This window comes from Mesoplodon densirostris, chromosome 12 (genome assembly GCF_025265405.1).
Source record: "Mesoplodon densirostris isolate mMesDen1 chromosome 12, mMesDen1 primary haplotype, whole genome shotgun sequence".
Taxonomy (NCBI): Eukaryota; Metazoa; Chordata; class Mammalia; order Artiodactyla; family Ziphiidae; genus Mesoplodon; species Mesoplodon densirostris.
Window position 1 is genome coordinate 104,063,534 of NC_082672.1, and position 21,330 is coordinate 104,084,863.

The 21,330-nt window shown below is 41.7% G+C and overlaps 1 protein-coding gene across 1 annotated transcript in view; it reads right to left on the reverse strand.

The window, feature by feature from the left end:
• Window positions 1–21,122, reverse strand: part of LOC132500134 (U3 small nucleolar RNA-associated protein 25 homolog) — a 28,186-nt gene extending 7,064 nt beyond the window's left edge. Inside the window, 11 exon segments of the mRNA XM_060115022.1 lie at window positions 62–100; window positions 467–579; window positions 713–895; window positions 2,073–2,275; window positions 9,872–10,091; window positions 12,058–12,468; window positions 14,169–14,257; window positions 16,619–16,789; window positions 18,785–19,016; window positions 19,721–19,760; window positions 20,886–21,122. Coding sequence (XP_059971005.1) covers window positions 62–100; window positions 467–579; window positions 713–895; window positions 2,073–2,275; window positions 9,872–10,091; window positions 12,058–12,468; window positions 14,169–14,257; window positions 16,619–16,789; window positions 18,785–19,016; window positions 19,721–19,760; window positions 20,886–20,998 — 1,814 coding nt within the window. The 5' untranslated portion in view covers window positions 20,999–21,122.
• Window positions 21,123–21,330: the final 208 nt, after the last annotated feature.

Consider the following 21,330-nt stretch of genomic DNA (forward strand, 5'->3'; position numbering starts at 1 on the left):
TAACTGTATCATTCATTCATTCAGTTGTCAGTCAGTCAACAAATAATTACTGAACACCTACCATGTGTTAAGCACCATTCTGCTACCATGGGTCCCCTGACTAAACACAATGAGAAGACGGAGGGAAATTACACAGAGAATTAGAAAAACAGTTCTTGCCCTGAAGGGCTTAGAATTAAGTTGTTGACATGAGGCATTAAAAAATTAATGTAATTTTAAAATGCCACAGTCTAGGGGAAAGTACCCTTGATTTACTAACCCTGACACTATTGGAACTAGGACAACACACCATTTCTCTGGCCTTCAGTGTCCTCCTCTGTCAATGGCATGATTGGATTCAATTATCTCATTTCATTTCATAAATGGTAACTAATAAAGCCAACATGGAATACAATTCTAAATTTGAATGCCCAAGTAAAATCCCTTTCTGTGACCCCCAGGGATCCAATGGGACAGGGGAGGGTACATGGCATCAATCACTGAAGCTAGGTTTTCAGGTTCCATCCTCTGGAAGACATGTGGGAGCTGCACCAGGACATGACTGATGCAGCCTGTCATCGGGACGTTCCTCACAGCCACCTGCCAGGTGTCAGTGAGAACATTAGGAAGTGAGGTATCCCCATTATTGACCAAATGCTGTCCTCTCCTTCTGCCTCATGACCCAAACAATACACAATACTTCATGAAAATTCAGAGAAAGGAGAGAACCCACCTGGCCTTGCACATTGACGCAGTACTTGTTGAACACAGAGTTGATCTGGGCATCCTGCAGGGCCCCAAACAGCAGCGTCTGACGATAGTACTTGGACCGATTATTGAGGTTCCACATGCGCACTCGAGAAAAGTCCACCCCATGTGAGTCCAAGGGCAGTAGGTTCATGTGGTTCATCACATGCTTTGAGCAGAAATAATACTCCATTAATACTTATTGAACACTTACCTGTTGGGCGTTGCTAACCTTTCTATAAGCCCATCATCTTATTTAACCCCATGAAGTAGATACTATCATCTCCCAAATTACAACAAGAAAACAGGCTCAGATAGGTGAGTGACTTGCCCATAGTCCAGCGAACAACAAGAAAAGCTCAAACTGGCTACCTTGTGGATCTTTCAAAAAGGATCAAGATGCTACCTATACAGAATATTTCTTTTAAAGGAAATTCTGAAATGCCACTCTGGTCACTCTATAAGCAACTCAGTTCCAGACTTGGACAAGAAGGGAAATGACACGGAAAACAGAGCTGCTGTCCTTCCATGACTTGGTTCCCAAAACGTTAGAAAATTCCCTGAGTGACTACACGTGCCTTTCGCTCAAAATAAAGATGACTCAACCATCGACGTGCCTTTTCTATTTTAATCATATTTTTACCTTGTAATGTATATTGAAGGGTCACAAGTACTATAAGTTTATTCCCTACTTTATAAATAAGTACTCCCCTTTATCTGTCCCAAACTTACTCCAAGTCCTGGGGTTGTAGAAAAGGTAAATTCTCACATGCCTTATAAAAATAAACCTATAGTTCTGTGATGAGGATTGTTCCAAAGCACAATCCTAAACCCCAAAACATTGCAGAGTATGTTGAGAGGGAGAAAAAAAATTATAGTACAAATTACAGTAGGGGGACAAAAACATCTTACATTTCTCCGTAAAACATCACAAATTAAGAAATCATGAGCAATGTTTTCCCATCTCCACTGAAGACCAAACAAAAGAGAACGAGCATAAATAGGAGGAACTATTTTAGATAAAAACATTCCTGGTGAGGAGGGATTTCAACCAACCAACCAACCAACCAACCAACCAACCACACTAAACTGGTCTATTACTAGAAGCAACTTTTAAGGGGAAGAAATCTTTTCTGGAGATTTGAAAATGTTGACAAGAATTTTTATCTTTCTGGATGCTTTACTGACCAACTTGTGGGTAGAAGAGGGGACAACATTTCCCATTTTCAAATTGGAAAATGTGGAATATTTCCATTTCCAAGCTGAGTTTTAATCTGGACTTTAATAACCATTTCAGACTCAAACCACTGAGCTTCTTGTCTCTAAATGTTAATGACCAGCATTACCAAGACATGCTCCCAGTTCTGCATCAGGTAAATGTCAGCTTGATCAATGATGAGAAGCTCAATAGAAGACAGAAAGTCAAAATCTCTCTTCTTCTCTCCTTCTCCACCAATGATGGTCCTCAAGCCCAGAGGGGAGGCAATGAGGATGTCTGACGAATAGAAGGGGGCATAAAGTCGGATGCTTCTCTGCAGTATTGCCACTCCTATACACAAAACAGCCAAGCACACATCAGTTCATGAGTCACCACCAAGCCATTAGCTTCCACCCTCTCAAACTGCAGCCTCCCCTTGTACCTTCCACATCTTCCCCTTTGCATGTAATTGTGCTCAAACTGCTTTAATTATTAAAATCATCATCGTCATCATCATCATCCCTCCTTTGCATCTATGGTCCCTTCTAGCTCCCACCCTCTTCTTTTCCTTCACTGGCAAACCTTCCAAAAAACTATCTCTACTTTAAAATCTCCCACTCACTCCTTAATGCACTGCAATCTGCCTCTGAGTCTCAGGACACCACTGAAATGACTCTTGCCAAGGTCACCAACAGCTCTCAGTTACCAATTCAATGGCACTTTAGTGTTTCTTGTCACGAACGCATAAGCACACCCTCCTTGAAATGTTCTTTTCCTTACTGGTGGTTTCTATCACTTTAACACTTACTTCTATTACTGACCTGGTCCTTATCTATTTTTCCATATTCAAAGAGCTCTTCAACAAATCCCTGGATTCACCCACAAGTTCACTTTCGCTCTACATAAAGCTTTGGGTAAATATATTCACTAATTATGGCTTTAACATTATCATCACAAAAATCTGTATTTCCTGCCCACATCTCTTTCCTAAGCAACAAGTAGCAGTCTGTAAAGAGCCCAGATCATATGTGAAAGAGATTCACTTGCTAATCTTAAAGCATCTACCAGAGGGGCAGAAGTTGGCTGGGACTCTCTGGGGACAGAATGCTGGCAGATGCCATTTTTACAAATTCCCTCTACCTTGATGGCACTGGTGGGTGCCACTTTTTTGCACTCTCACTCTAAGTTGCTAACAGTGGTGGTGGGTGAGTACCCTCTACCCCACGGCCCTGCACTGCCTGTGTGCAGCACTGACAAACATGGACAACGAGCAGCCACGCCTACCCCATCTCATGCCACTCGCGGGACATGACCTGAGGCAACAATCGCATGTAGCCCACACAGGGGACACTCCTTGAGCACCAGGCTCAGGCAGATGGGGGTGAGACTGCATTTCTAGACTCCATGGGAGTGAAACAAACAGAGTTTATAAGATGACCAAGAACTAGGGAAAAGTTAAAAATACAGTTCATCTCCCACACAGGGCCACTCCTTCAAGACGGGGCAGTAACTGTTTTGCATAATACACAGAAACAAACACGGAGAGTGAAGCAAAATGAGGAAGCAGAGGAACATGTTCCAAATGAAGGAACAAGATAAAACCCCAGAAAAAATATTTAATGAAACAGATGTAAGTGATTTATCTGATAACGAATTCTAAGTCATAGTCCTAAAGATGCTCACCAAACTTGGGAGATGAATGAACGAACACAGTGAGAAACTCAAGAAAGAGACAAAATATAAGAAAGTTCTAAACAGAACTCACACAGCTGAAGATTATAATAATTGAACTGAAAAATACACTAGAGGGAATCAACAGCAGACTAGATGGTAGAAAAGAACAGATCAGTGACCTGGCAGACAAGGTAGTAGAAATCACCCCAACAGAACAGCAAAGAGAAAAAATATTTTTAAAATATGAGGACAGTTTAAGGGAACTGTGGGACAACATCAAGTGTACTATCATCGGTGTTAAGGGGTCGCAGAAGAAGAGAGAGAAAGGGGCACTAACATCCACATTATAGGGGTCCCAGAAGGAGGACAGAGAAAGAAAGGGGCAGAAAACTTATCTGAAGAAATAATGGCTAAAAATGTCTCTAACCTGGTGAAGGAAACACATTCAGGTCCAGCAAGAACCAAGAGTGCCAAACAAAATGAACCCAAGGAGATTCATACCAAGACACATTATAATTAATATGTTAAAAGGCAAAGGTAAAGAGGGAATCTTAAGCAGCAAGAGAAAAACAACTAATTACAGACAAGGGAATCCCCATAAGAATATCAGCTGATTTTTCATCAGAAACTTTGTGGTCCAGAAGGAGATGGCATGATATGTTCAAATATGCTGAAAGGAAAAAACTTCCAACAAAGAAGGAAGGAAATAATAGAAGTCAGTTGAGAAATACTGAATAAATGAAATGGAGACCAAAAAAAAGATCAATGAAACTAAGAGCTGGTTCTGTGAAAAGATAAACAAAATTAACAAACCTTTAGTCAGACTCAATAAGAAAAAAAGAGAAGGGGCCCAAATAAAATCAGAAATGAAAGAGAAGCTATAACTGACACTATAGAAATACAAAGTATCATAAGAGACTACTACGAACAATTATACACCAACAAGTCAGATAACCTAGAAGAAATACATAAATTCCTAGAAACACACAATCTTCTAAAACTGAATCATGAAGAAACAGAAAATATGAATAGATCAATTACTAGTAATGTGATTGAATCAGTAATCAAAAAGCTCCCCAAAAACAAAAGACCAGGACCAGAGAGCTTCATGGTAAATTCTACGAAATATTTAAAGAAGATTTATTACCTATCCTTCTCAAACAATTTCAAAAAACTGAAGAGGCGGAAACACTTCCAAACTCATTTTATGAGGCCAGCATAACCCTGATACTGAAACCAGACAGAAACACCACAAAAAAAGAAATGTACAGGCTACTGTGCCTAATAAACACAGATGCAAAAATCCTTGACAAATTATTAGCAAACTGAATCCAACAATACATTAAAAGGACCATACACTATAATCAAGTAGAATTTATTCCAGGGATGCAAGGATGGGTTGACAAAGTGGGTATAGAGGGAATGTATCTCAACATAACAAAGGCATATACAATAAACCCACAGCTAACATCATATTCAGTGGTGAAAAGCTGAAAGCATTTCCTCTCAAATCAGGAACAAGACAAGGATGCACACTTCTGCCACTTTTATTCAACATAGTATTGGAAATCCTAGCCACAGCAACTAGGCAAGAAAAAGAAATAAAAGATACCCAAATTGGAAAGGAGGAAGTAAAACTGACTATTTGCAGATGACATGATACTTTATGGAGAAAACCCTAAAGACTCCACCAAAAAACTGTCAGAACTAATAAATAAATTTAGTAATGTTGCAGGATACAAAATTAACAAAATCTGTTGTGTTTATATACATTAATAATGAACTATTAGAAAGAGAAATTAAGAAAACAATCCATTTACAATAGCATCAAAAAGAATAAAATACCTAGAAAAAATCTAACCAAGAAGGTAAAAAACTTGTACTTGGAAAACTACAAGGTATTGATGAAAGAAATTAAAGATGACAGAAACATGAAAAAATACACCATGCTTATAGATTGGAAGACTTAGTACTGTTAAAATGTCCATACTGGACGCCAAGTGGGGAAAGTGGTGGTGGGGGTGGGGGTGTGATGAATTGGGAGATCATGTATATACTAATATGTATTAAATGGATAACTAATAAGAACCTGCTGTATAAAGAAATAAATAAAATTCAAAAAAAGTCCATACTACCCAAAGAAATCTACAGATTTAATGCAATCCTTATCAAAATACCCATGACATTTTTCATAAAACTAGAATAATCCTAAAATTTGTACAGAGTTGCAAAGGATCCTGAATAGCCAAACTGATTATGAGAAAGAAGAACAAAGCAGAAGGTATAACACTCCCTGATTTTAAACTACACTACAAGTCTACAGTAATCAAAATTGTACGGTAATAGCACAAAAACAGACACAGATCAACAGAACAGAGAGCCCAGAAATAAATCCATATTTATATGGTCAATTAATCTATGACAAAGGAGACAAGAATATACAATGCAGAAAAGACAGTCTCATCAACAAATGGTGATGGGAAAACTAGGCAGCTACATGCAAAAGAATGAAACTGAACCACTAGCTTACACCATCTACAAAAATCAACTCAAAATGGATTAGACTTGAACGTAAGACCTGAAAACCACAGAACTCCCAGAAGAAAACATAGGCAGTAACTTCCCTGACAACAGTCTTAGCAATATTTTTTTGGATCTGACTCCACAGGCAAGGACAATGAAACCAAAAATAAACAAATGGGACTACATCAAACTAAAAAGCTTGTGCACAGCGATGGAAACCATCAATGAAACAAAAAGGCAATCTACTGAATGGGAGAGGATATTTGTAAATCTAGTAAGGGGTTAAGATCCAAAATATATAAAGAACTCATGTAACTCATTATCAAAAAACTCCAAACAGGGCTTCCCTGGTGGCGCAGTGGTTGAGAGTCCGCCTGCCGATGCAGGGGATATGGGTTCGTGCCCTGGTCCGGAAAGATCCCACGTGCTGTGGAGCGGCTAGGCCCGTGAGCCATGGCCGCTGAGCCTGCACATCCAGAGCCTGCGCTCCGCAATGGGAGAGGCCACAACAGTGAGAGGCCCGCGTACTGCAAAAAAAAAAAAAAAAAAAAAACCGCAAAAAAAAAAGACCCGAAACAATCCAATTAAAAAATAGCAGAGGGGGCTTCCCTGGTGGCGCAGTGGTTGAGAATCCACCTGCCGATGCAGGAGACACGGGGTCATGCCCCGGTCCAGGGGGATCCCACATGCCGTGGAATGGCTGGGCCCATGAGCCATGGCCGCTGAGCCTGCGCGTCCGGAGCCTGTGCTCTGCAACGGGAGAGGCCACAACAGTGAGAGGCCCGAGTACAGCAAAAAAAAAAAAAAAGAAAAAAAAAAAAGCAGAGGACCTCAATAGACATTTTTCCAAAGAAGTCGTACTGATAGCCAACAGTCAAATGTAGAGATGCTCAACATCACTCATCATCAGGAAAATGCAAATCAAAATCACAATGAGAAATCAAAACTACAATGAGGTACCATCTCACACTGGTCAGAATGGCCATCATTAAAAAGTCTACAAATAACAAAGGAGAGGGTGTGGAGAGAAGGGAACCCTCCTACACTGTTGGTGGGAATGTAAGTTGGTGCAGTCACTATGGAAAACAGTATGGAGTTTCCTTGGAAAACTAAAAATATAATTACCATATGATCCAGCAATCCCACTCCTGGGCATGTATCTGGACAAAACTATAATTCAAAAAGATACATGCACCCCTACATTCATAGCAGCACTATTCACAATAGCCAAGACATGGAAACAACCTAAATGTCCATTGACAGATGAATGGATAAAGATGTGATACATATATACAATGGAACACTACTCAGTCATAAACATGAACAAAATAATGCCATTTGGCAGCAACATGGATGCAACTACAGATTATCATACTAAGAGGAGTCTGTCAGAAAGAGAAAGACAAATACCATATGATATCATGTATATATGAAATCTAAAATATGGCACAAATGAACCTATCTACAAAACAGAAACAGACTCACAGACCTGTGGTTGCTAAGGTCAGGGGTGGGGAAAGGGATGGACTGAGAGTCTGGGGTTAGTTGATGCAAACTATTACATTTAGAATGGGTAAACAACAAGGTCCTACTGTATAGCACAGGGAACTATATCCAATCTCCTGGGATATGCCATAATGCAAAAGAATATAAAAAAGGATGTATATATGTGTATAACTGAGTCACTGCCGTACAGCAGAAATGAGCACAACATTGTAAATCAACTATACCTACTCCAATTAAAAAAAAAAAAGAAGAAGAAGAATGTATCAGGTGGCTAGTAAGTGCTGTGATCAAAATGAAATAATATAAAATGATAGGCTGTGATTTTGGAGTTATAAATTCTTACAGCCACCATGTATTATAAGTTGCTATTAACCAAAGCACAGAGAGAAAAAAAAAACCACAATGAGATATCACCTCAAACCTGTCAGAATAGGTCTTATCCAAAAGACAAGAAATAACAAATGCTGGCAAAGATGTGGAGAAAAGGGAACCCTTGTGCATTGTTAGTGGAAATGTAAATTGGTGCAGCCACTACGGAAAACAGTATGGATGTTCTTCAAAAATTAAAAATAGAATCACCATACAATTGAGCAATTCAACTTCTGGGTGTTTATCCAAAGAAAAAAACCCACTAATTCAAAAAGATATATGCACTCCTACGTTCAATGCAACATTTATAATAGCCAAGATATGGAATATGGAAGCAGCCTAAGTGTCCACAGATGATGAATGGATAAAGATGTGGTGTACACACACACACACACACACACTGGAATATTACTCAGCCATAAATGAATGAAATCTTGCCATCTGTGACAACAAGGATAGACCTTGAGGGTATCACAGTAAGTGAAATAAGTCAGACAAAGACAAATATCAATAGCATGTGATTTCACTTATATGTGGAATCTAAAAAACAAAAAACCAGACGGATAGATACAGAGAACAGACTGGTGGTTGCCAGCAGGGAGGGGAGGGTTGGAGGGTGGGCAAAATGGATGGGGGAGATCAGGAGGTATAAAACTTCCAGTTATAAAGTGAACAGGTCACAGGGATCCAATGTATGCCATGGGGAATATAGTCAATAATATTGCATTAACTTTGTATGGTGACAAACGGTAACTTTACTTATTGTTGTGATAAGTTTGTAAGGTATATAGACATTGAATCACTATGTTGTACACCTGAAACTAATACGTCAATTATATATCAATTAAACAAAAGACTGATTTATCAGCTCCTTGTTGGCCACCTGCATATGTTTAAAACTAACCATAAGCTCTAATCCCTTTGCACGCACACTCCAGCCATCCTAAAGCCTCTGAATCTTAAGTCATGCCGGTTTACTCACCCTGATGCCTCCACACTTGCCGTTTCCTGTCTGAAACTTTTTCTTCCACTCTCATCGCTCCACTTTGTACCTGGCTAAATCTGACTCAGGTTTCAACTTAGTATGGATGGTACCTCCAACAGAAGGCCTTCCCTAACAGTCCTGAGCCCATTTTGAGTAAGGATATTTGCTTTAAATACTTTCACTAGAACACCCACTATCCTCTAACCGTAACACATCTCATCCCATACTGTCTGATTTGTCTTAAGGCTGGACTTGCTTAACAGTAACTTTTAATTCCATATCTCCAGCTTAACAGTGCCTGGCACATAGTAGATGCTTAATAAGCGGTAAATGGGCATATGTGACTAATAAATATTTTCCAGGAACTTTTTCAATGAACAAGCAACCAAGTACATGGGAGCTGAATGACAAACAAGCAAAAATGTGCAAAGCTGGGTGGGAGTCAGTAAGTCCAGAGTGGAGATAATTCAGGTGTGGGCACTCCACATGGCAGGCAGGAGGGAAGTCCATTACGTACAGATGCTCTAGTTTATTCATCTTCCCCAGACTGACCCACCCAGCCCCATCACCTCCAACTCCCCCAAGAAGCCCTGTAGCATTGACTGTGAGCTACCAGCTATAGGCATGCTGAGACATTTGTTATAAACATGCAGGTGCCTTTCATACATGCCTTCACAGACACTCCATCCCATTAGCCAAGTATGTACCCCATTAGCCAAGGCAAGACTCTCCCCTGGCAGACAAGTGGTCTCAAATGCGTCCTGGTTCTGCTAGGAGGCTGAGACAGTGACCCTCTGAAAGAATGCCTAATTCCAGGCTTCTAGCTTCCAGCTATGTGCACCTCACACCTCAGGTCCCTCAGCGTCTCAGTTTTGACAAGGAGGAATTACCAGTCCTGAAGTGATCATCGATGTTGCCGACAAATACAGCTTCATAATCCTCAGGCTTCTTCAGGTTGGGTGGTCTCTCCTTGGGATCTGAGCCATACTCTCCATTAAACCTCTTTTTGTTGCTTACAATTATTTTCTTCTTGCTGTCGCCCTCAAGAAGACTGATGAAGAGCTGTACCACCCGCAAAGCAGCTTCCCGGAATGGCACCACTATCAGCACCTGTGGAAGGAGTGATGGGCAGCCTTGGAGGGGCAAGGGGAAGGAAGGACAGCTCGAGGTGAGCCTGCTGGGGACCTAAGGAGCCCTCTGTTCCACAGCCCCTGGCCAAGGACCACATCCGTGTCACCCCCTTTACACAGGACCTGGCTCAGTACTGAAGGCTGAGCATCTTTCCGACCCACAGCACCATGTCCTATGGACTTCAATCTCATGGCTCCTTGGGGTGGGGGGCGCAATTCTTAAGCAGAATGTAGAATTTTTTTTTTTTTTTTGGCGGTACGCGGGCCTCTCACTGTTGTGGCCTCTCCCGCTGAGGAGCACAGGCTCCGGACGCACAGGCTCAGCGGCCATGGCTCACGGGCCCAGCCGCTCCGTGGCATGTGGGATCTTCCTGGACCGGGGCACGAACCCGTGTCCCCTGCATCGGCAGGTGGACTCTCAACCACTGCGCCACCAGGGAAGCCCAGAAATACTTTTTGAGGTAAGTCAATGCCGTTAACAGAGGTGTCCATTAGCAAAAACCCAAGGGCATAAACACACAAAGCTCTTTGAGGACAAGAAATGTTACTCATTTCTGTCTCCCACAGAACTTAGTTCAGTATTTTGATCCGTAAGACCCAAGGAATATGCTGAACAAATGAATTAGATGTATTAAGTAGAGAATAAAGCTAGTAAGGAAAGGACTAAAGTATCATTACTTTTCTAGTACATTTCCTAGTACATTTTTCAGAAATGATGATAAAGGATTTCTGAAATAAGATGATATTTCAATGGGAAATATAGGATTCAGTTTTCCAAACATTTCCAAAAGTGCTTAATTTTAACTGTTGAGGAAAAAAACCAGAAGATGCTTAACAAATGATTACCTTCTAACTACCCTTGTGTAAACAATATAATCAATGGATATAACCCCAGTCAGATCAGGCAATTCACCAAACTCTGAATGTGATTCATGGGTAATCTACCTCATATTCTATTTTGCAATTCTAAATGGAAACAGATAATCTTATTACCCTGATGTTCAAGATTCTGAGGTAGTTTCTCAGAAAGGCAACCAGCACAGCCAGAGGGGTGTAGTGATTCAGTTTGGTACAGTGCAGGGATGATGGATCAGTTTTGAAGAGGGCCAAGTTACTGTCCCGGCTGTCACACTAAGTAAGTGTCTAGGCTTTGGTTTCCCCAACTATCAAACAAGAGGGTTGGACTAAGAAATCTCTAAGAGCCATATCAGTATTAAAATCCTAAAATCCTATTAAGCCCAATGAGAAGAATCTAAGAAGATGAGGCTTCTTCAATACAGACACAGAGGCTAAGGGGTAAGGGGGTATGGGTGGCACAGGATCTAGCTCCAGGACATCATGAAAAATGTAGACAGAATTAAACGATGTAAGCTCCCAATCCACTGGAGCTTAGGCTTATGAGCCACATAAATGTAATCATCACTTTAAGCAGTAATAATGATACAATGCAAAAACAGGGATTTTGTTTTCCAAGGTTTACATATTTATGTGGCTTAGTGAAGAGAATACTTGGTTCTAGTCCTGTCTCTGCTACTTTTTCCCTGGTTCTCTTTAGCAAGGTCCTCTACAAATCTGGGTCTCTGTCCACAGGTGTAATATGTAGGGACTGAATAAAAGGCTCCTTAAGGTCCCATCCAGCTCTGACAATCACAAAGAAGAGATTTATAGTGGAGTGTTACTTATGTAGGATCAGGGTTTATCTTTAAGGAGAGAATTATCATGGAGGTACCTCCTACTCCACTTTCCAGTTACATCTGCTGTTAGAGACAGTCCACTGAGCTGTCTGCAGCACTGCTGTGACATTACCTGGCCCATCTAATATGCTCATTCTTGGACTCATTCATTATTCCAATCATTAAACCATCTGAGAACCTGCTAAGTGCCAGGACCCATATGTTAGAGCCTTACAGCCTCCTTGAGGGCAAAGTTCTGCTGCTGCCACTCACCTTGGGCCTCGTTAGCCCTTGGTCCCTGAAGTCATCATCATCACCCAACCCAAGTTTCTGGCTTCGGCATCTGCTGTTGTTGGCAAGCCCCTGGGCATTGGCTTTGAGAACGTGATTTATCACATGCAGGCAGTACACATGGCGGATCTCTTCCCCTTTCTTCAGGGCAGTCCTTTCTGGGTAGAACAGGTCCCGGTAAGAATTCATAATTAAGAAGAGCTCTTTCTGGAGGGGTGTGAAGGGGCTACTTGAATTTGGGGGACCAGAGAGGAACTGGCTGTTGGTCTTGATCCAGGTGGATTCCAGAGGCTTCTGGAGATGAAGTGACTTTAAGTCAATGTCCTTTGTGGGTTTAAAGGTTTCCAACTGTTGAAACCTGGATGAAAAGACAAGCTGGCCCAGGATGGGCCACTGTGGGAGAAATGATCAAGAACTAAGTTAGAAATGAATTATAGTACCTTACATTCATATAGTGCTTTATAATTTACCAAGGCCTTTCACAACTTACAGATCCTCTCACTTTATCCTCACAACAACCTTACAAGCTAAACACTATAATGCTCTTCTTGCAGTTTAGGAAATGCTGAGGTTCAGAGGTTATAGGATTCAGACAAACAGAGGAGAACAGAGCTAAGGGTTAGAGCCCAAGGTTTCTGACTTTAGAAACCTTGTGAGCTCTTCACTAGATCAGTGGGTCACAAACTGTCCTGTGGACCACACTGTAGGAAGTCAAAATTTACTCTAGACAAAAGAAAAGGAGGCCCAACGGTCAAATAACTTCGGTAACCACCACAAAACCTAATCCCCCTCAGGGAGAGTCACATGCAGATCGGACACTAAGGTTCTGCTGAGTCCTGTAGAAAGGACTCCGTTCCACTTTGTTTGACCCAGTTTTCCAAATTTACTTGGACATGGAACAAGGTTTTTGTTGTTGTTTTGGATTTTTTTTTCTTTTTGGAGACATGTATTAGAATCGTAAAGAATAATATTTTGTGGAACACCAGTCTGGGAATTTTTGCACTGTAACAAAACTGCTGATCTTAGCAATAAAGAAAGGATGACCTCTGCAATAAAAAAGAATTAACTATTGATATATGCCAACAACTGGGATGAATCTCCAAGGAATTATGCTGCGTGAAAAAAGCCAACCTGTATGATTTTATTTATATAACGCTTTTGAAATAACAAAATTATAGAAATGGAGAACAGATTAGTGGTTACCAAGGGTTAGGAATGGGGGGAGGGAGGTGGGTGTGGTTATAAAATGGCACCAGGGAAGAGGAGGGATCTTGATGGTGCTGGAAATGCTCTGTATGTTGACTGTGGTGGTAGCCAGGGCAACCTACACGTGATAAAACAGTATAGAACTAAATAACACAAAGGAGCAGGAGCAAAAGTGAGGAAATCTGAATAAGACAGGTAGGTTGTATCAGTGGAAATTTCCTACTTGTGATATTGTACTACAGTTTTGTAAGATGCTACCATTGGGGGAAACCGGGCAAAGGGCACATGGGATACCTTTGTATTATTTCTTACAACTGCATCTATAATTATTATCTCAATAAAAATTTCAATGAAACAAGGATGACCAATTCTTATGAATAGCATCAGTGGTGAAAAAAAAATCACCAAAAAAAGAAGCAAAAACTGCTCCATACTGAATAATTTAGGTGTGAACTTATCTCAGATATTTCAAACAAATGAACAGCAGTAGCTACTGTTTGACTGAACACTTCGTACATATCTTCCAGTAAACTAAATTACTTTATTTTGATGCAGGCATTACTGTCCCCCTCTAACAGATGAGAACAGTGAAGATTAAAAAGGTAGATTAACTTGCCTTAGGTCATGAGATAGCCCCTTGCAGACATTGGTCTAAACCCTGGTGCACCTGTCTCCAAAGCATTCTTATCTTATTGGTCCCCACCTTCCAGCTTCCCAGTGCCTTTTCTAGCTATGCCTGTGCCTTACTGGGCTCTCCCAGTCTTCCTCTATCTTGCTCCCTATCAAGCCATCTGCCACGGGTGTGTATCATACATTCAGGGAGACCACTAAAACCCAAGACCACTGCTTTTCTCCATTTGTAACTGTGATGATGGAACAATGCTTACTTTTAGCTGGTGGGTAGTTTTGGGATTTGTGGCAACAGCCTGGATTTCTTTTTCTTTCAGTTCTTTGTTTACATGTTGTGCAAATGGATCTAATTCAGAAATAAAGAATATTAGAACACTTAGGGCAAATGACAGTGATTTTCCAGTCTTCCCCTGTGAATGACATCCTGTTTTCATGATGTTAACTCATCTTTTTCCCCATCAACTTTCCCCATCATTTATCCCAGTCCAGAGCTTAAAAGTTTCTGACAGGTCCAGCTCCCTAAAGCATTTCTTTAATCACATTATTCCCCACCTCAAAAACCTCTGAAGAAACTTCTCGGTCTAAAATTCAACATACACCTCTAACCTACCTCTCTAATGTAATTTATGAATTACATGGCTCTCAAATTCTTCTGCCACTGTGGCTTTCCTTCCTTTAACTGAAAATTCTATCCTCTTGTTCACCGCATTTCTATATATCCAAATAGTATCCGTTGAATGTTACCCCCTGACTCACAATAAGTAACTATTTCCCAAGAGCCTACTGTGTCAGGCACAGTTCTGGCTCCAAAGAAGCCATCTCTGGTCCCCTATAGACAGTCATCACTTTCTCTCAAGCGCCCCACCCTGCCCTCAGTTACCCACACCAACACATATATGTGCATGTCCTACCTCACCTAACTAGACTGCAGGATCCCTGAGGGCAGGTTCCATGTCTGATTTAACCTGCACTGGAAGACAAATGTAAATGCTCAACACTCAACTGAGGTGAACAAATGATCAAAATGGCAGGGTCAGTGCTCTGCACTGGCCACCCAACCTTCTCTTCCAGCCCCACTCATGTAAGAAGCAAAGTTAAATGACCCATTCAAAGACCCAGGTAGTAAAACTTCAAATGCAGTGCACCTTATATTAAGACCTAAGATAAAGGTGAACAACAGGAAATAAGAATTCTAGGTGATAATATATCAGTACAGACCAAACAACCAGAGAAACTTTAGGACAGTCAAGCCTCCTAATGTTTCCTCCAGGGTTTTTGTGTTTTTTTTAACTTTTTTTGAGTTCAGAACGCGGTTTTTGCCCAAATTCTACCTGCTACTTCTTCCTCTTGTCTAGAATAGCTAACAGAACCAAATGAGGATTAAAATTTCAACTTCAGTGGCACAGCTGGTTGAAGAATGGCACTGGGACCAAAAAAGGCAGTCAGGACCCAGAATGAGACCAACCTGACTTGCCCACCCAGGCACAGGCTAAGACACAGGACCTGAGAGACAGCAGAGCCCTGCCTCAGCCTACCACAGGCTTGTCTAAGTAACAGTCATGGGGACAGAGGCATGGCCCAGTGTTCTGTATCTTGACTTTGGCGATGACAATATAAATATACACATTTGTCAAAACTTACCGAATTATATACTTAAAATGGGTCCACCTTGTTGAATGTAATTCATACCTCAATAAAGTTGATTTTAAAGTTAAATTAAAAAGTTGCCTATGGGGACTTCCCCAGGGGCACAGTGGTTAAGAATCCGCCTGCCGGGCTTCCCTGGTGGCGCAGTGGTTGAGAGTCCACCTGCTGATGCAGGGGACATGGGTTCGTGCCCCGGTCTGGGAAGATCCCACATGCCATAGAGCGGCTGGGCCTGTGAGCCATGGCCACTGAGCCTGCGCGTCCAGAGCCTGTGCTCCGCAATGGGAGAGGCCACAACAGTGGGAGGCCCGCGAACTGCAAAAAAAAAAAAAGAATCCGCCTGCCAATGCCACGGAGCAACTAAGCCCATGTGCCACAACTACGAGCCTGAGCTCTAGAGCCAGCGAGCCACAACTACTGAGCCCGTGTGTCACAACTGCTGAGCCTGCATGTCACAACTGCTGAAGCCCGCGTGCCTAGAGCCTGCGCTCCACAACAAGAGAAGCCACCACAGTGAGAAGCCCACGCACTGCCACAAAGACCCAATGCAGCCAAAAATAAAGAGAGAGACTGGGGAGACAGGGTGGAGCTTTCTGGCTTCTGAGGTGCTTCCTGGTAATAAGGACCAATCAGATTAGCCACTGCCAGGTCTCACAAATCTGTAAAATTACTGCTCCAGTAAGGAAGAGCAAGTGAAGGATAGAGAGAAAAATGCAAAGTACTTTTCTCCTCTTTCTCTCCCTTCCCTGCTTGGGGAAAAAAATCAGAAGTCTTCCCCTGACCCCAGCTGTGGATCGTGAGCTTTGAGGAACTGGCCTTCCCTGCTATCATTGTTCAACTGTTTGTCCTCATGAACAGCCGCGCCCACTCGCAACACTGCCTAACCCTGAAAAACACAAAAGGTCTCGGAGAAGCATTTCTTTCCAGCTCTACATCTAGCTGCTAAACTATCTGTTTCTATTACTGCTCATTCCAATAACAAGAGATTTAACAGGTATTAGACCACAACCACCCATACTAAGCACCAGCTGAATTCAAACAACATGAGCTGTGCTCTGACCTTGTGATGCTTTCAGAGAACAGTTGCCTCCTCTTTCCTCTTCGAGAAATTTGGTTTCTAGGCTGAAGAGTGACTCATGTTTTGCATCTGTAAACTCCTCTGGGGATTCCTCTGATGTGCCAGGTGGCCCATGCCCATCTTTTCCCTTAGGGTCAGCAGGTAAGGCCGCATGTGCAGTTTTGATAAAACATTTTGTGAAATTATTTACTACTCATAAATATAATTACACTTCTGTTGACAAATGAAATCTAATTCCTTAGGCTATCATTTACTTTTAAGCAAATTCAGGTAGAAGACATAAGTTTCAAAATTGAGCTTGACTGCTGACCCGGTACATGTAAAGATGTTCAAATCAGCGTTGATATAACAAATAACTAGAAAAAATGATTTCGTCATTTCTATCGAAGGGGTACTAATTAAATTACCACATATTATTGACAATGGAATACTATGTGATTAAGCTAATGTGAACCCAGAGTTACACACGTTATGTTATTAAAGAAAAAGTAACTTACAGAAATGTATGAGACCATTATGCACATACACACAAATATATATTCACTCATATATCTATAAAAAAGTAGTCTGGAAGGTTCTATAAAATGTTAAAGGTGTTCATCCCAGGGTGGATGAGATATACGTGAACTATATTACCCTCTTAAATTTTTACAGTAAATATATATTATTTTTATAATTAAAAAACCAAACTTTTCATTTTAAAAAACCTAAAACATGAAAGAAAACTGGAAAACCAACAAAATTAAACAAAAAAATCCCTAAGTCTGAGGCAACGGTTTTTTTTATCCGAGTACAAGTGATGAATGAAAATACTAAGAATGGTGTGTGAAACACTAAAGTATAGAAAAAAATACAGTAAGGCAAATAGGCATTAAGATAATAGAATATAAAAAGTTACCCAGATGTATTCAGACAATGGACTACTATTCCAGTAATAAAAAGAAATGAATTACTAATATGAACTACACGGATGAGTCAAAACAACATCAGGAGCCAAAGAAGCCACATGCAAAAGGGTACTTATTGTATGCTTCCATTCATATGAATTTCTAGAATAGAAAACACTAATACATAGTGAAAGAAAGCATGTCAGTGGTTGCCTGATGCCAGGCCTGGGAAACTGACTGTAAAAGGACAAAAAGGAACTTTTTGCAGGTATTGGAAGTGTTCTGTATCTTGACTTTGGCGGTGACAATATAGATATACACATTTTTAAAAACTTATCAAATTACATACTTAAAATGGGTACACCTTGTTGAATGTAATTCATACTTCAATCAAGTTGATTTTAAAGATAAATTAAAAAGTCACCTATGGGGACTTCCCTGGTGGCACAGTGGTTAAGAATTCGCCTGCTAATGCAGGGGATGTGGGTTCAAGCCCTAGTCTGGGAAGATCCGACATGCCGCAGAGCAACTAAGCCCGTGCGCCACAACTACAGAGCCTGTGCTCTAGAGCCCACGAGCCACAACTACTGAGCCCGTGTGCCACAATTACTGAAGCCCACGTGCCTAGAGCCCATGCTCCACAACGAGAAGCCACCACAGTGAGAAGCCGGCGCACTGCAACAAAGACACAATGCAGCCAAAAGTAAATAAATTAATAATAATTAAAAAAAAAAGTCACCTAGATGTCTGAGTGAGACACAGTTCCTTTAAGCTTTCAATCCCAGCTCTTCTCTAAAGCCTCCCCTCATTTACCCTGGCAGCACGTGACCACTTTGCATCTCTTTAACACCTTATATTTATCGGTTCCATTCAGATTTGATGCTTGAAAAGTTTTGTATATTTTATGTCTATCTTCCATTAAACTTGGTTCCTCTAAGGCAGGAACAATCATCTCTTTCATAAATTGAGACCATTACAGAAACAGAATTATGTTCCCTTTCCTCTCAATCAGGGGAATTTGAAGTAGGATTGATGAAATCCTGGAAATCATAAGCAAAAATGTCATTTCTGCATTTTTATGGCCAGAGGGTCCTGTGTTTTCATTAGATTCTTGAAGATATCACAGAGCCCAACAATGTTAAGAATCTCTGCTTTGAATCCATGTGCTTTCACCCAGCTCTATGGTACAAGGCACCCTGCCCCTGGGGCAATCTGTCTGTGGTCCCTGCAAAGATGATAAACCCACATCAAAGACACTTACTCTTCTGCATGTCAGTAGACTCTACTGCCATCTCTTCCTCCACAATGTCGTCACTATCGCCATCTTCAAGATTCATTTCTGTCGCATCTATAACACTGTCTTCTTCCTCGTCCTCCTCCTCATCTTCCTTGGAAACATCCTTTAACGTGGCAAGTAGTCTGTTGTAACCAGAAACTTGTTCTGGTTCACTCTCTGCTTCACTTTCAGAACTTGAAGTATCTAAACTCTCTGACTAAAAGGAAAATGGGGATTTTTAAAACAAAAATTATATTGTTCTTGTTGCTACCCCACGACTATCATCAGGCCCACAGTGGAACCAAGTTCAGACTTTTCTAAATAAAAACTAGCTTTTCTGCAAATATGCAATCCTATCTATTCAACCAAACCTAGCACCAAATTTGTTTAAAACAGCTAATCTAGCTATGATTCTAGAAGCTCTTCCTCTTCTTTGAACTGCTAATGTTCCATATGGGAAGACAGCAAACTAAACACACAGAGCTTTAGGTTATAAGGCGATCTAACCTATGTGTCAGACATTTGGCACCTTTAAAGGAGCAACAGGAAAACTTACAACAAAAAAGTGTACTTTATTTCTGAATCTGTGGTAATGAAATAAGACCTTTGATGATTTTGCACTCTATTTTATGTTAAGCAAACAAGACATTCCCTCTTAGGATTCACCAAGAGCCCTCTGGTAAGCCTCCTTAACAGGTTCTAACAGGCTACTCTCTCAGGACAGTTTCATACTCTATACTACATTAGTTATCACAATGGCATTTTAACAGACATCTGCACTTAAAACTAAGCAATATTACTAAAATATAGCTTACATCTAAAATCAAAAAGAGTGGAAATGTAGCCAAACTTTATTACCATATATAATCTTAAAAGTAACAGTCCAGAATCTACTATCATAAAGAAGGTATAAAGCATTACCAGTTGACAAGTCTGTGGTTTTGCTTCCTTTCTGGAAACCCTGAGAAGAAACAGGCAATGTTAAACTTTAACTACTAGTATGTAGCAATTAGGAAAAGTCTAATGATACAACTTTAAATGAACATGGCAGGCTATACCGTTATAAATACATTATATCGATTGTCAAGTAAAAACTCCATATGCATTTGGACAGGTTTTGTAAGGATATGTCAAATAGATAATAATAGACAAATGAAAAAGTCTAACAAGACAACATGACAAATACTACAGTCACACAGTAACAGGCTCTCATCCAGAAGATAGGAAATTTTGGCAAATAAAAGCCCTCGGGGTTCACCTTTTCTAGCAAATTTCTTAAGTAGACTATCCCTCTAACGGTTGATAAAGCAGCCCAAAGGGGTGGGATGAGCACTAAGATCATCACTGAGAGTCTGGACACTTATAGAGGAACCCACAACTACCCAAACATTAGTTTCCTCATGGTCATTGAATAGATAGGTGATGTCGAGGGTCCCAAGCAATTCTTTGTTTATTTTTTTTAACTTATTTAATTTATTTATTTTTGCCTGCTATGGGTCTTCGTTGCTGCTCCCGGGTTTTCTCTAGTTGCGGCGAGCGGTGGCTTCTCTTGTTGCGGAGCAGGGGCTCTAGGCTCGCGGGCATCAGTAGTTGCACCACCCTGGCTCAGTAGTTGTGGCTCGCGGGCTCTAGAGTGCAGGCTCGCTCAACAGTTGTGGCGCACGGGCTTACTTGCACCGCGGCATGTGGGATCTTCCCGGACCGGGGCTCGAACCCCTGTCTCCTCCGTTGGCAGGCGGATTCTTAACCACTGCGCCACCAGGGAAGCCCCCAAGCAATTCTTTAAAAGCATATAAAACGAAAACAAGCTTATAAAATCTCTGCCCAGTCGCCACACAGGAGGCGTGCCGTCTAGCATAAAACTACAGCCTCAACAAAAGGTAGAAAGACCGGTGAAGAACCCCATCTCAGGCGGGAAGCCACCAGGATCCCCGGGCGAGCTAGGCCGGCGCCGGGGCAGCGTGGGACGCGGCGGGAGCTGCCCTGTCACTACCCCCGGGGTACCGGCGGACCAAACGCGGGGACACGCGGGCTCCCACCGGGAAAGGACGCCGGCAGCGCCGGTCCCAGCCTTGCCTCTCCATACCTGTCATAGAAGGGATGCTCCTCGCCGAAATCCCTTAGATGCTTCTTCTGCTTTTTAGTTAGGGAGTTGAGCAGCTGGCTCTGGCTCCGGCTCCGGCTCCCGCGTTTGCCCATGGGGAAGACGTCAAGTCAGTCAAACTCCAAGAATCGCGTTTTTCACCTGGAAGTAGTCTCGTCAACCCACTCACGCGGGATTGCCAACGGCGCTTTACGGCGGAAGCAGGGTGCCATAAAGCAGACCCGCTTTACGTCGCGCTTGTACGACAGGCGTTAGAACTTCCTATTTCCCATTCCGCCCCCTAGCGAGGCTCTTTGGAAGCACGTGCACGCCTGCGCAGCTTTTCTCTGAGCCCCGTAAGGAAGGCAGGGAGGCAGGCCTCGGGCTTCCCCACGTGGGTAAATGGGTGGGTGTACTTTGTGCGTCTGTTTTGGTTGTGAGAATCAGC